Source organism: Python bivittatus, unplaced genomic scaffold (assembly GCF_059951505.1).
Source record: "Python bivittatus isolate LINGU-HERP-01145 unplaced genomic scaffold, Pbiv_v1 ctg000220_np1212, whole genome shotgun sequence".
NCBI classification, from domain to species: domain Eukaryota; kingdom Metazoa; phylum Chordata; class Lepidosauria; order Squamata; family Pythonidae; genus Python; species Python bivittatus.
In genome coordinates, this window is record NW_028277048.1 from 39,916,560 (window position 1) to 39,930,270 (window position 13,711).

General features: G+C 49.6%; 1 protein-coding gene across 2 annotated transcripts; it reads left to right on the plus strand.

Annotated features, from left to right (window-relative positions):
* The first annotated feature begins 4,603 nt into the window (after positions 1-4,603).
* CBX4 (chromobox 4) lies at positions 4,604-11,734 on the plus strand. Of its 2 annotated transcripts, XM_007423357.4 has the most exons (5): positions 4,604-4,824; positions 4,945-4,988; positions 5,989-6,054; positions 8,719-8,785; positions 9,678-11,734. In XM_007423357.4, exons 1-5 carry the CDS (start codon positions 4,612-4,614, stop codon positions 11,046-11,048), a joined length of 1,761 nt encoding a protein of 586 aa, XP_007423419.2. In that variant the 5' UTR covers positions 4,604-4,611; the 3' UTR covers positions 11,049-11,734. The 2 variants fall into 2 exon arrangements, with proteins under 2 accessions (XP_007423419.2, XP_087994522.1); XM_088138396.1 differs by lacking the exons at positions 4,604-4,824; positions 4,945-4,988; positions 5,989-6,054 and adding an exon at positions 6,067-6,917.
* Positions 11,735-13,711: the final 1,977 nt, after the last annotated feature.

A 13,711-nucleotide genomic window follows, 5' to 3' on the forward strand; every position in this document is an offset into this window, starting at 1 on the left:
GTTGGACTGGAGCATTCAGCGAAACTACAGTTCAACAAGCGGCCGAACCCCAGAAGTCTGTCACGCCGCTTCTCTGCTGCTTCCCTAAGACAAAAATGAGGTTCCCTGGATACCCCAGATCCAGAGGCGATCGCCATGTCAGTCTAATGAGGACTTCTGCCGAATTATTGTTTCTTTCAGTCGTGCAAAAGTTCTCTGCAGCAGTACTGGAATGTGCACCCAAGTAAACGCAGCAGTTCAGTTTCGGGTGTGAACAGCTTCCTTTTAAACAGGGCAGCTGATCGATATTTTTTGACTCGGAACCTTGGCTTAATTGTCAATTATGCAAGAGAACAAGCTCCAATAAATAGAAGTTTCGCTTAGAAAGGGTTGGGACGAGTTTGGGGGGGGGGTGCATGTGTGTCCATTTATGGCCGCAATCTTAAGGATTCTTCCTTGGAAAGAAGTTCCATTAAACTTAGCGGAGCTTATTTCTGGATAGAGAGAAGATGCCTGTTTGTTGATGAGCACAAAACATGCAACACACAACTCGGTGTGTAAGTCCGATTGAGGCAGTCGGAACTAGCAGCTGTAATCATTGCACTTCTCTAGGCTGAGAATTATTATCAATACACTCTGCCCAATTTAACCCATAATTACCGGCTACTTTCTTTCTTTGGCGTCTAGTTGAGATTCTCCTATTTCCTTAACTGCCGATTTCCAAAAAGAAAGACTCTGCTCCAGGCGTAGTTGAGGCAGAGCCCCACAAGCAGAGCAGAGATCCACCGTGGAAGCCGATTTAACGCAGTGGTGAGAATAATATGGATCCTAAAGCCTAAGTTTCTCAGCAAGAATGCAACCGAAACTAGGAGGAAAGATCGGGACCAACAGCCTATTTTGCCGGGATCCTGGAGCAAGGATGCCTCCTTGACACAAGCTGACGAGAATAAGCGGCTGACGTGAATTCAGGAAGTTATCGATCGGTCCCTCGCTAAAGTTCTTATTGCTAGGCGATCCTGATTGCAGATGAGACGGGCAGAGAAGAAGAATGAAGTTAAGCATGTGGGAGAAGCCGGCTGAAACTGGCTCAGCTCCTAAAAGATACAGGAATCCTTTGGCGCCTGCCCCCGGCAGCTTCAAGATTTTTTGGGGGGCGGTTGTATTTTTCCAACACAGGCAGTCATTTTTCCTTCGGTACCATTCAATCATTGCAGACTCTTCAGCTGTCGTCCTCAGTCGCTTCCTATCAGCTCGAAACTTCTGGTCTCCGCGGGCTTGATCGGCTCCAGTTTCTGGGGGATTGCGCGGGATTAAGATGTCGGATGTTAGTGACGGAACAGCGAGTCCACCTCAGCATGCCGGTAGAAGGTGGGGCTTCTACTGGACACCGGGAAGAAAATCGGGGGACGTCTCGGGCTCCTGACTTCTAAAGTATTTAGACTTTTATCCTACCTAAATTACTCCACTTGGGATGAGTCAATTAAAGAAAGATTTGGGGGAAGAGACGAATGAAGGACGCGAGCCGTAGGGACTCCTGGGGCCAAAGCAGTTTTAAAGTTGTGCAATCTGGCAGTCCAGTCAGTCTCCTATTTCACCTTGTTCGGGCTACTTGGGAGGGCTTTTCTGCGCCTCCTTTCTCTAGCTTGCGATCATCTGCTCGAAGCCATTGTATTATGCTGGCAAACCCTCTCTCTGATTTCAAGCTGCGCCAAGGATGTTCCAGGTCTACCTTTCCCTTTTTTGCCGACAGCTGAAGAACTCAGCCCGTGCCTCAAGAAAGAAGAGATGTATGATTTTCGGCTTCAGACATACTTGCAAACGGTATCTGAACAGGGGGAGAAATCTTCATGCTCTGACAACGGGTCCTGAGGAACGCAATGCAAGAGCAACTCACACGCAAGCCTCCTTGGGCTCAGATGGGCGGACTCCCAGGGGCTGGCTCGCAGGCTTCAGCTGGTTCCCACCTGAAGCATCCTCACCGCTAGGTAGCACTCAGGGGTCAGAATCTTAAAATGTGGCAAGGCCTCTCAGACTTTTAAGGCTTCTATATGGAAGGTATTGTGGACGAACGCTGGAGAGAGAAAGGCGCAGCCCACATAAACCTTGAGAGAGAGACTGTGGAGGGAGAAACCCACTGATTTGCGGAGATTCATTATTGCGATCTCGGGCAGCCCAAGTTCATATTTTATACATGTTTGCAAGGGGTAACGAAGATACCCTATGAGTCCTCTACCCACTCTGTCCCTACTCCACTTTCCGATCCTTGGGGTTTCTGACATTTCCCCCCTTAAATTAAGTTTTCAGATAGCGGAGCGGTGTTGAATTACGCTAGACGACAGTAGGGGGAGCACTGTCGAAGTACTAGGAGCAGAAAGAGCATGCTTTAAAAAAAATCCAGCTATTCGCACGCGGAAATATATATGTATAGAAAAGAAAAGAAAAATTAGGAGTGAATTCACCATTTTAAACGCACCATCTTTTTGTGCTTTTGAAGCTAAAGACGGTTAATAGCTAACGAGGAATGATCGAAACCCAGCCATTTTTCTGGATGTGTTGGAAAAAGCAGCGGGCGTCTCCGCCCTCCACTCCAGCCGCCTCCTTCCTGGCGACTCCTTTTCCTAACGCAGATGCAGATTTGGGGTCCCTTGGAGCGAGATCAGCCCAGATACAAGTAGTTTAGTGCTTGAGTATCAGCCGGGTTCTGTTTTTCAGAAACACTGACAGTATGGAAAGGATCATTCTTTTACTATTGAAAATCCGCCCCTTTATTTAGATTAATGCGCTTTCTGGACGCTGTGTGGACAGAGGATTCCACCTGACCGCAGCCCCGAAGGTCTTCTGCAACTCCTCTTGGCACATCGCAATCCGATTTTTGAAAAAAAGTGTTCTGCACTCTTTCCAGAATCAGCGCAGTCTGGAGTGTGTGTGCGTTTCGTGGTGTGTTGGGGGGGGGGGGCGTGTGAAATAAATATCTAAAGATTCCTGTTCGCATTGCCCACAGGGCTGACTTCGTCTTTCATCAAATTAAATGAATCTCTACCATAAAACCTAAACAACACCCCATTAGGCTACATTAATCCCTGAAGTTACTCCGGACAGAAAAAGGCACTTCTGGGCCAGTGTGACCCTCCTTTTTTCCACTGCTGGTCTAGACCTGGAGCTTTTCCCTGACATCTCTGCGCAGCTGCTGGTTGTCCCGTCGATTGTAGCAGGATCGCTCCGGAGTAACCCTAAAGGTTCCTCCCCCATTCTTTGCCTAACTCCGGGACGAGAATTTCGGCTCTTCACCGCCGAAAAAAATATTTTGGTCGCTCCTAAAATCTATTCCGATTTATGGAAAAATAGGTAGGATGCCCCTCCACTCGTAATCCCGGATTGCCGTTTTCCGTTTCTCATAGCCTCTCTCCCCCCACCCCAACCGATCAACAGCTGACTGGCTTCCATTGTCTCTCTTGACCCAACTCAGGCAGTTCTCTTTCTCCTGTCTAGGCGGTCGGAGTGAAATTATGCATTGCATTCCCGCGTCTTCCGCGGGATCAGGACCCGAGGACTATTGCAATCCTGACATCAACACAGGCGCTCATCTCCGCCTTTCCAGCTTCTCCCGCTCACCTTCCACTCTACTTCCTAGCTCGTCATTCCCCTCTCTTTCGACTTCATTTTTTCCTCGCCCGCCCCTGTGCGCGCGGCGTCAGTTAAAGTGGCCGAGCTCCACTAATCAGGTGAGATAATCGAAGAGGTACTCCTGATGTTCGGGGAAATGAAAGCACTGGGGACTCTTTTGAAGGAGATCGCAGCTATACTTATTTATTTATGTGTGCATCAGAAATTAATCCGGATTTCAAGATCAGAGCTGAAATCCCGTCGCGAACTCGAAGAAACTGTTGACTCTTGAAAGGGAAGGTAAAGTGTCAAAAAGCCTACACAAAGGAGTTCGCATTTTGCCCGCTAACCCCGGAAAGGCCGCAGTCTGCTCCCGTGGCCAGCCTCCCCCAACTAAAGTTGCCAGACCTTTCAGTCCAAAGACCCATCAACATCCCTCACCTAAAAAACTCTTCCCTTATGGCAGAAGGATTCCGCAAGGGAAAGTAAACGTGGGAATAAGAACATCGGATGCTCTTTTGGGCTTCCGTAGCTTCTGCGAATGGTCTTCTTTTCTGACGGCGCCGCACCAAAGCACCCCCGAAGTAGACGTTCGTCCTTCAGTTAACTTTTTCGTCATCCTGGTTGGTCCCCGGAGTCGAAAATCAGGGGTCCTGGGCTGCATCTCGGGGTAGGGCCAGACAGAGGGCTGGAGGGTGGTCTTCGTGGCCCTGCCGCTGCTATTTCATCGGGACTGTATTCGATCCTGGCACTGTCTGCATGGATGCACTTCGAAACATTACGGGCGGGGGAGGGAACTGAGGGTAGTTTGCTGAGCAACGGAGCAGCCAAATCTTTGCTAGCACGCATACACACCAGCGCCTGCAAAGGAGAAGGGGGGTAAAGCCACCCCTCAGCCCCTCCTCCCTCACGTCCTCTCCCTCTCCCCCTTTCCCAGCCCTCGACAACGCCGAGCCAATAGTCTAGCCGCGCTCCCCTTTGACAGGCAGCGAGGTCCCCGCCTCCTCTGACGTCCCCAACGGGATTTGCATGAGTTGCGCTGCTGCGAAAGGCTGCAGCTCAGTCGTCTGGAAAGGCGAAGCGAGCGGCGAGGAAGACTCGTCTGTCTGCCGGACGCGAGCCCGGGCTCCCCTCCTCCCGATCGCATCCCCCGTGAAAAATTCAGCAAAAATGGAGCTGCCGGCGGTAGTGGGGGAGCATGTCTTCGCGGTGGAAAGCATCGAAAAGCAGCGGATCCGGAAGGTGAGCGAGCCGCGAGTCTCGAAGCTCACGGGTGGAAGCTGGAGAACAGCCGAAGGGAGGTCGAGGGCAGCCTTCTGGCGATCTCTCCGGACCCTGACGCCTTTTATCCTTCTCTTGCAGGGCCGAGCGGAGTATCTTGTCAAATGGAGGGGCTGGTCCTCCAAGTAAGTCCCGGGAGGAGAATCGGGCGCTGTAAGGACCCGGTGTCCTTAACGCGGGCTCCAATGTCTGACCCAGCCCCCGCGAATATTCTGCCACGCTCTAGGAACCCGAAAAATGCCTCCGTTTTCATGCATGGATTAAATAGGGAGAGCTCATTAACTGGGGAGGCGGCAGAATAGGAGGAGGAGGCCGGGGGGGTGCAGAACCGGCAGCTTCAGGGGAGGAAGGCAAGGCGGACTGATGTGCAGCAGTTGCAGAAAATGGCTCCTTTTCCTTGGAAAGCAGGCTCCATATTGCAGAACCGAGCAGCTCCGGAGATCGGGGGGAGGGGGAGGGGAAAGCCCATTTTTTTAAAAACACCCATGCTTGAAATCCTTGAATCTAGTTCGGGATGAAGAGGGCGGGGAAGGCGATCACGGTCACCAGGTTGCTGTCCTGCTGGCAGTGAAACTGCATTTAACCTGACCGACCCTCCACTCTGCTACTTCTGCCGGATCGAGGGAGCTGTAGATGAACTAGGGGTTATGGAGCGGGGGGGAGGGGGGTCGATGTCTAAAATGACGAAGCCTGTCGAGGGGGGTAAAGAGGCCGGCAGGCTTAGAAATAGCGCGCGGGGGGGGGCGGTTAAGCCTAGGAGTCCTTTTGGCTGGCTCCCTGAGGGGATCGGCGGGGCTTTGAACCCCGTTCTCTGTAATATGCGTGGAATTCCTCTGGAATAATAACTGCGCTAAATAAACAGATCGGCATATCCTCTCTCCCTTCACCCAACCCATCCCCCTTCTCGGGTTAGCGGCAGTCCTGAATGCGCACTTTGAAACAGGTCCTAGAAAACGGGAGGGGGGCAGTGGCTAATGCAGCCAACCTCTAAAATGGCCCCACCGCGCAGAGGTGCCTGCAAATAAGGGCTCCTTTCCCAAATGTAGTATTGCTGTATACATAGCTAAGCTATTGTTAATGTTTAAAATATATCAGTAATGCCTTTTTTTTTAAATCTTTTGCAAGATATAACACGTGGGAGCCGGAGGAAAATATCCTGGATCCCAGGCTGCTAATCGCTTTTCAAAACAGGTGAGTGCTTGCCTAGCCAAGGGAGCGTGGGGTTGCTGGCGCGGGGAAGTCTGCCCCGATCTGTCTCCTTCGGAGGAGAGGGAAGCCTCCAAACAGCTCCTGCAGCGGGGATGAAGGAGCCTGCGACCACGGAAGAAACTGCCCCCTTTTTCGGCTGCGGGGCAGGTCGGCGGGAGCGTGGCAGCCTTGTGCAAGTCGCGCTGCATGCTACGGAACTTCACTTTAACCCCTTCTTCGCTGCGTGGCGGGACTTCCTTTGCAGCGCGAAGTTGCCTGGCTGAGCTCGCTGCTGGCTTGTGGCGCCTGCACGTGACGGAAGGGAGCGGCGGCGGGTGTGCGCCGCCCGCGCCCTGCTGCTTCTGCGCTTGGCAGTTTTTGCCAAGCCTCCCGGGGAGGAATCGCGGCTACAAAACTGCCCGCGAAAGAGGCCCCTCACCCCGTCTCGACGGCAGCTCGCAAAATGCGTGCCGGGCGGAGCCTGGGGAGGCCTAGGAGGAGCGTAGAGTAGGTCGAAGGGTTGGGCTGGGCTGGGCTGGGCTGGGGTGCCCCCGCTCCTGCTGTCCCTGGTAGCGGGCGCCTCATTTCCTGCAGGATCTTGACCCCGAGGCAAGTGTCGTCTTCAGGCCTGGCGGCGGCGGCGGCGATCCTCTTACTCTTCTTTTTCCCGGGCTCCTAAAATGCTGCCTGCTGCCAGAGCCCCTTCTGGACGTTCCGCATGCCCTATCCTGCTCGGAGGCTGCGGCACAACCTTGTTCCTCTTGGACTTGCAAAGGATGCAAACGGGAGAGCCGGGAGCCGTAGGTCCCCCGAGCTCAGACGCGCCGAGAATCTGCGCCTCATTTCTGCGGCTCCGGCCAGCCCTGGTGAGCGAAGGCCGCACCGGGCCGGGGGGCGACCTCCCTTCCCTGCATTAGGTCGATAATTTGGTTAATTTGCCGTTAAGCAAACCGGGAGGGGGAGCAGAATCCCCTCCCTTCCTGCTGTCAGCGAATGAGCAGCCTCTGAGGCCGCGGTGTGGAGAAGCGCCTTATCATGTGAATCCTAATGAGGTGATTAGCATCCAGTGCAGCGCCTGCCTGCCTCCTACTGCAGCGGTCCTGGCTCCTTGGCAGTGCCTGGGTGGGCAGTTGGATGCTTGCTGCTGATAGTTCCTACACTGCTGCAGCCCGTTCTTGTTCTGGGCCAAAGTTTGTATGGTTTGCTGTTTCATGCAAATACAGTGCTGTTGTGCAAGATCTTGATCCATCTTTTGGAGCTGACCTGCTTTTTTTATATGGCATTCTTGGGTATTGTTACTCTTAATGTGACCCAACTAAGTGACAGTACTTCGCTGACCTCAAAAGTAAGTACTGGCTAGTTCTTGGATGGGAGACCACCAGGAAATACCAGGGTTTGGGGTTAGACTGGGAAAATGAAAATCATCCCAGAAGGCACTGGAAAACCACTAGTATATTGATACTATGACAAAGGCAGGGATATGTGCATGAGGTCACCAAGAGTCAAGTTTAACCTGGGGAGACTTTAGTTTTTATTATTAGTGTGTCTTTTAAAAAACAAAAAAATACAGATTTGGAATTAAAGAGGAATGCCTCCTATGGCAAAGAGTGAGTGGGCCAAAGCAATAGAAGTAAGGAATAGTTTTTCATATTCTAAATGATTTTATTTGGGTGTAAGCAGCTGTGTTTTCCAGTAGGTCGGAAGGACCGCCTTGCACACTTTAAGCTTCTTTGCTTCCAAGTAAAGCTGGTTGTTCGGTTGAGAACAAAACTGAAGCTGATGGAGGCTTTGTGGAACAAGTTGGGACTTACTTTTGAGGATATGTGTAAAGCAGCAGTTATCAGTGAGCTTAGAATGGCAGGCTCAGAGTGTGTTTTGATGTTTCGGATTCAGGTGGTTCACAAAACAGTAGCTGGTTTATAAATCAAGGTGCAGCTCCCTTCAGAAGAGGTTCTTGTTTCAGCTCAAGTGAAAGTGGGGAACCTGAGGACCTGAGCAGATTAGATGAATGGTTTGCAGAAAATAAAATTAGTTGAAATCTAAAATGGTTCTTTTGAATGTCTCTGAGCAGCACTGGAGACATTCTGGGCTCTGTGGGGAATATAAACTTCTTTTCAGATTTGCCCACGTCTTTGTAGATCTTCAGAAGACATTGATGCTTTCTTGGCGATTTATATTTGGAGTGTGCATGCCTGTTATCGTAGCTCACTCCTGTGTCTTGAAGTCTGACATAACCCCCATCTTGGCTTTTCTACCTTCTGATCTGCCCGTTTAGATATGCGCTGTGTGAAAGGACTCATGTAATTCCCCCTCCCTTCCTGCTTATTTCTGGATGTCATTGGTCTCTATAGCGCAGGCCCTTGAGGGAGCCATGCTTACTGACTGGTATTAATTCCTGTGACCTTTCGGTGTTTCATTGTGTTTCCTGTAGATTCTTCCTGCTGCTCTGCTATAAACACACAGCCCCGTCCTGTGTGTCTTTCCTTAGAAGACACACTGTTATTCACTGAGGCTTACTCCCGGGAAGTCTGCCTACAATAGTCATTTTCATCTTGTGCCTGTGTTAAACTAGCACGATAAAGGCTACCCTTTCCTTACTCTCCGATGTGATTTTGAGGTCGAGCTTTTCTAATTGTATCTTTGCTGATTTTTTAAATCTTTCTTTAGGGAGAGGCAAGAGCAACTTATGGGATACCGCAAGCGAGGACCAAAACCAAAGCCACTGGTAGTTCAGGTAAATTCAGTCAGTTGTGCTGCTTTTCTTTCATCAGGATGAAATGAAACAATCTATACTAAAACTGAAAGTTATTGACTTCTGAAGGTGGAATCTTGCTGAATAGGCTGACTTTTTTTTTTTAAAGAGGCTTTGTTGGTGTCTAGTTTGTTTTTCTTCAATTAATTAATATTCCCTTCCTTTTCTAGTGCATATCCCAGGGGGAGAATTTCATCTTGGTTTCATCATGTTCTGGGAGACCCATATGCACACTTGGCTTGTTAATTGTAAATGCCTTAGGAAGCCCTGTTCTACCCACCCTTTCTCTTTTACAGCCAGCACACTTCCTAACAGTGGCTTCACAAGGCCTCTTGGCTAGTGTCAACTCTGATATGGCACAGTGTTCATCAGGCTCAGGCTGGATCCCGAAAGTCCATAACTACGTCTTCCAGATTTAAAAGATTTCTTGGAAGTTTGCAGCAGAAGGAATCCTGTTGCCCACAACTCACTGCCTTGCCTTCTCTAGAGCAAACCCTTCTGGATAGGAAGGATGGCGCCTAGTTCAGCGGTAGGGATTAGCAAAGCACAGGGCCAAGAAACAACTAGCCAGAGAGGAGGTATGCAGCTGCAACCGGTAGCATGTTTTGTTCATCTGCGTTCCTGGCTACTTCCTTTCTTTGGCTTTCCACATATGCCGCTTACATAGCGTTTTGCCCTTGTGCTCAAAAAGGGGATTGAGTGAAAGAATATCTTATTTCTTCTACTTTCCGATATAGCTCTGTTAGGGAAAGGCTACAAGAGCACCTCTTTATCATGACTGCAGAGACTCTTCTGTGTTGCTAGGCCAGATGCTTGTTCTGATCAATTCCTGAAGCTTTTCTGAAATTTCTAATGTATTTTTTCCCCCGTGCAGCTGCCGTCTTTTGCACGCCGCTCTAATATCCTCAGTGGCCTGCAGGACCCAGCCGTGGAGAACAGGCCCAAGCTGGATCTCAGCAGCTCAGGCAAAAGTCAGCAGCATCAATATGAACTCAACAGCAAGAAGCACCATCAATATCAGCCCAACAGCAAGGGGAGCAGCATCAAACACCCGTCGCACAGCAAAGGGAAGTACTACTATCAGCTGAACAGCAAAAAGCACCACCACTATCAGCCGGACCCCAAGATGTATGAACCCCACTACCAGCCCAACAGCAAGGAGCCACAACAAGGACAGGCCTGTTTGGATCATAGCAAAAGCCCGTTAATGTCCCAGTCAGACAAGTGGTCCCATGGCTCCACAAAGAATTTGCTGAACCCTGTCAAGAGTTTGAGTGGGATTGAAGGAAAGAGTGGGGCAGAGAAGAACCTCTCCAGTGGCACAGGGCCACCACCACCATCTTCCCGGGAGGGCGTGACCAGCAATGGCATTGGTGGCAAAATGAAGATTGTGAAGAATAAAAATAAGAATGGACGCATTGTGATTGTCATGAGCAAGTACATGGAGAATGGCATGCAGGCAGTAAAGATTAAATCTGGGGAGCCACCGAAGAAGCGGGTGGCCGAGGAAAGGACTACTAAGAGAGGATCTGAGGAGAGGCAGGAGTCCTGGAAAAAGCCTGTGGAGGACAGATGGCTGGGTGGCGGTCTCAAAGGGAAATCCGGCACAGAGGCCAGTCAGCTTCCTTCTGAGTTAGGAGGCAGCCCCTCCAAGACTGTGGCCCCCAGCAAAGAGCTGCCCCTTCCCGAGCAGCAGCCTCTGCAGCTTACCACCAAGCCCAACCTGGTTCCCTGGTCCCTGGATTCCAGCCAGCAGGAGCAGACCTCACCTGCCCCAGGACTGAGCCTTTCACCCAGCTATGGTGGGTCCCGGAAACGCTGCCTTTCTGAGCCCCACGGAGACAAGGAGAGTGGCAAGAAGCGCCTCACTTCCCGGAGCATCAGTGCCCCCACCTGCCTAAGCTCTCCTGCCCCAGAGAAACTGGAGCCCCCTGCCTTTCCCACCTCTCAGCCAGAGGTCATCCTGTTGGACTCCGACTTAGATGAGCCCATAGACTTACGGTGCGTCAAGGCTCGGGGGGACCGAGAGCCGGGCCTGGTGCAGGTCAAGCCAGAGATTGTGCCAGTGCCAGCAGAACAGTTGGGGCCAGAGCCTCAGAAGCAGGGGGAGCACTTTGAAGCGGAGGGGGAAGAGGAGGAAGAGGAGCCTGTGCAGGAGTTCAAGCCTTTCTTTGGGAATATAATAATTACTGATGTGACGGCAAACTGCCTGACGGTGACCTTTAAGGAATATGTGACCGTGTGAGGAGCTGAGGCGCAGGGTCCTGGCGCTCTCCCTTGGCAGCCTGACTCCTCCCCTAAGATATTGCTCTGTCCAGACAACCTCTTTGGCACTGCGCCAAGAGCAGGTCCTCTTGAGATCAAACACACGTTGCTGCCTGGAAGAAGGGAGGGTAGGGAGCAAGGCTTCTGCTTCGCCTTCAGGACTGAGGGTTTCCTGCAAGGCTGTTCTGGCCTGTCAAAATCTCGGGCCTCAGGATGCGGTGAGGGGCGCCGGCTCCCCAGTTAACTCACGGGAGAGGAGTTCTATAGTATTATATTTTAACAGTGCTAACTTGTTCAGTGGTTCATGCTCCCGTTTGTATGTGGTGTTGCTAAAAATGTATTGTTTGAACTGAAGGCAGGCCTCCCCAGGTGGGTCATGCAATTATATTTATTTGTAGGTATTTATATAATGAAATATAAAAAGCCTAGATTTATGGAGTTCCCTAGATTGCCCTATATATATATATATAATTATATTAAATACATATATATTATATATATATAAAAAAGCTATATCAGAATATTTTCTTTTCTTCCCTTTTTAAAGGCCACTTCTGTTTTTGATTTCCTTGCTCCTTTTTTCATAAAACTGCAGGTCCATCCCTTCCTTGCATATATAAGGTGTGTGTGTGTGTGTGTGTGTGTGTATACACACACACACACACACACACATACTGTTAACACGTTGCTATCTCAATGTGCAACCCCCCCAATAATCTAAAGCTAAACAAGCTATTATAGAAATTGCTGCTACTAGAAATGTCTAAACTATAAGCTTCCAATTATTATGAATTGCTTGAATGTAAATATTAAATGGAAATATGTGGAAAGTGCATTTGATGTTCTGCAGCTGGCCTAGGTCTGGATTGCAAAGCCTAGCTGTGAAGCAGGAGGGCCTTGGCCCCTGACAGGCACCTTTGTGCCTTCAGAAACAAGAGAGAGGAGGAAGGCAAACTCTGTGTCATACAGTCGTTGCAAAGGTCTATAAACCTTTCCAAAAATGACAGGTGGTTTGGAGTCCTTTTATTGAAGATTTGGTGCTCCTGAGGTCTGGCTGCTACACGTGCGGTCTGAGTTGTCAGCCTGGTTGCTTGCTTTTTGGATGCGGGCAAGATAGCCTCATGTGGTAATAACCTTGTGGTGTCTCAAACTGTACTTCATGACCTCTGAAATTCTCTGGGAGCCCTCAAAAGCTGTACTTGCAGATGATAGGCAAGCTGTTTTGCTCCGAAACGATTTCTGAAACAGTGCAGGAAAGAGGGAGGGGCTGCACACATTCATTATCACCAACCTGGTTAATACATAATGGGCTGGAACACGATATTTTGCTTCAGAATCTTGATCACAGTGTTCCATATGTAGTATGAAACATTGCTATTTCCTTAAAAAGTCAGGTTTAACTTCTTAAGGAATCTTAAATATAACGAATCATTGTGATGAAATAGTAGTAAAAGGCTTCCTTCTCCACTGCCTGTGACATCTAAGCCTTAAAAGTTGTTTCTATGAATGCGGTGGGTGCTCTGCACTTTCATTTGGGGCTTGTGCCAGAATGTGAACTTTACATAGGTGAGCATTTCTCAAATCGTTCCAACTAGTTTTCCAACAATAGTCACCAGGGTGCTGCTTACCATTAAACAAACAAAGCAACCTTTTGCCTACCCCTGCATGTCATGCAGCGATAAAGAACATGGCACAGTTAGTGGGCAGTGGCAGCTCCTTTGCTGGAAAGGTTATGAAGAAAGCCATGTGACAGATCAGTCTTCCCCAAAGAATGCGGTCGAGCTGTGGTAACTGAAACCACCGGTTCAGAGGACGTTTCATAATCCTAAAGTAATATATGTTTCTGAGAAACAAAGTTATCTAGAAAAGAAACTCACCCTTCCACCAGATGTCTCAAGGATAAGGCCTGATCAGCAGATTGTAAGGTGCTTGCCTGTACCTCAGCAAGCGTTGGTTTCTCTAACTCAGCGTTGTCGGTACCGGCAGTTTCTCCAAGAAGGCTGCTTGGGACTTCCTGCTTGCTAAGCATGGGTTTGATCCCTGAGCTAGGGAGCATGGAGGGGAATTCATTGAGAGCCCCAACCAGCAAAGTTGGGCCTGAGCTCTAGACGTGTGGAGGCTGCATTAGGTCTGAATTACAACCAAGGTTGAAGTACGCTCTAGGGACTACTGGGTCCTGTTGCGGGGAAGGGGAGACATTCTTATGAGAACCTGGTGCCAAGGAGATTACAGTTCCCTGTTTTGGGATGGTTTCATCTTGCCCTGCGGTAGATAATACATGCTTAAGGCAGCCTTCCCATTGCTGCAAAGCAAATGAGAACATGAAGGAATTAATGCTAATTCCCATTTGTGCAATCAAAGATGCCAGCTAGGGGAAAAAATCCTTTCTTGAAGAAAAATGAGTTGAAGACAGGACATGCTTTCCAAGAAGCACACCTTGGATTGGACTGTGGGTGTTTGACTCGTGCCTGCACCTCTCAGAAAGAGTGGAGGACTTTAATCGTGTTACAACATTGAACAACAGTTCATGGAAACTGAACAAAGTCTGTTTCAAAAAAATGTTGAAGGATAAAAATCAACACAGTGGCAGTAATCTGTCTGATTAATGGCTTGATTTGACTTAACAGAGCTGCTCAAAAGCAA

What these genes read in the sequence shown, in the direction of transcription:
- CBX4 (XM_007423357.4), top strand. Translation starts at nt 4,612, where the DNA reads ATGAGTTGCGCTGCTGCGAAAGGCTGCAGCTCAGTCGTCTGGAAAGGC. An exon ending in TGGAGGGGCTGGTCCTCCAA is followed by an intron (nt 4,989 to 5,988) that starts GTAAGTCCCGGG and finishes ATCTTTTGCAAG; the next exon opens with ATATAACACGTGGGAGCCGG. An exon ending in CAAAGCCACTGGTAGTTCAG is followed by an intron (nt 8,786 to 9,677) that starts GTAAATTCAGTC and finishes TCCCCCGTGCAG; the next exon opens with CTGCCGTCTTTTGCACGCCG.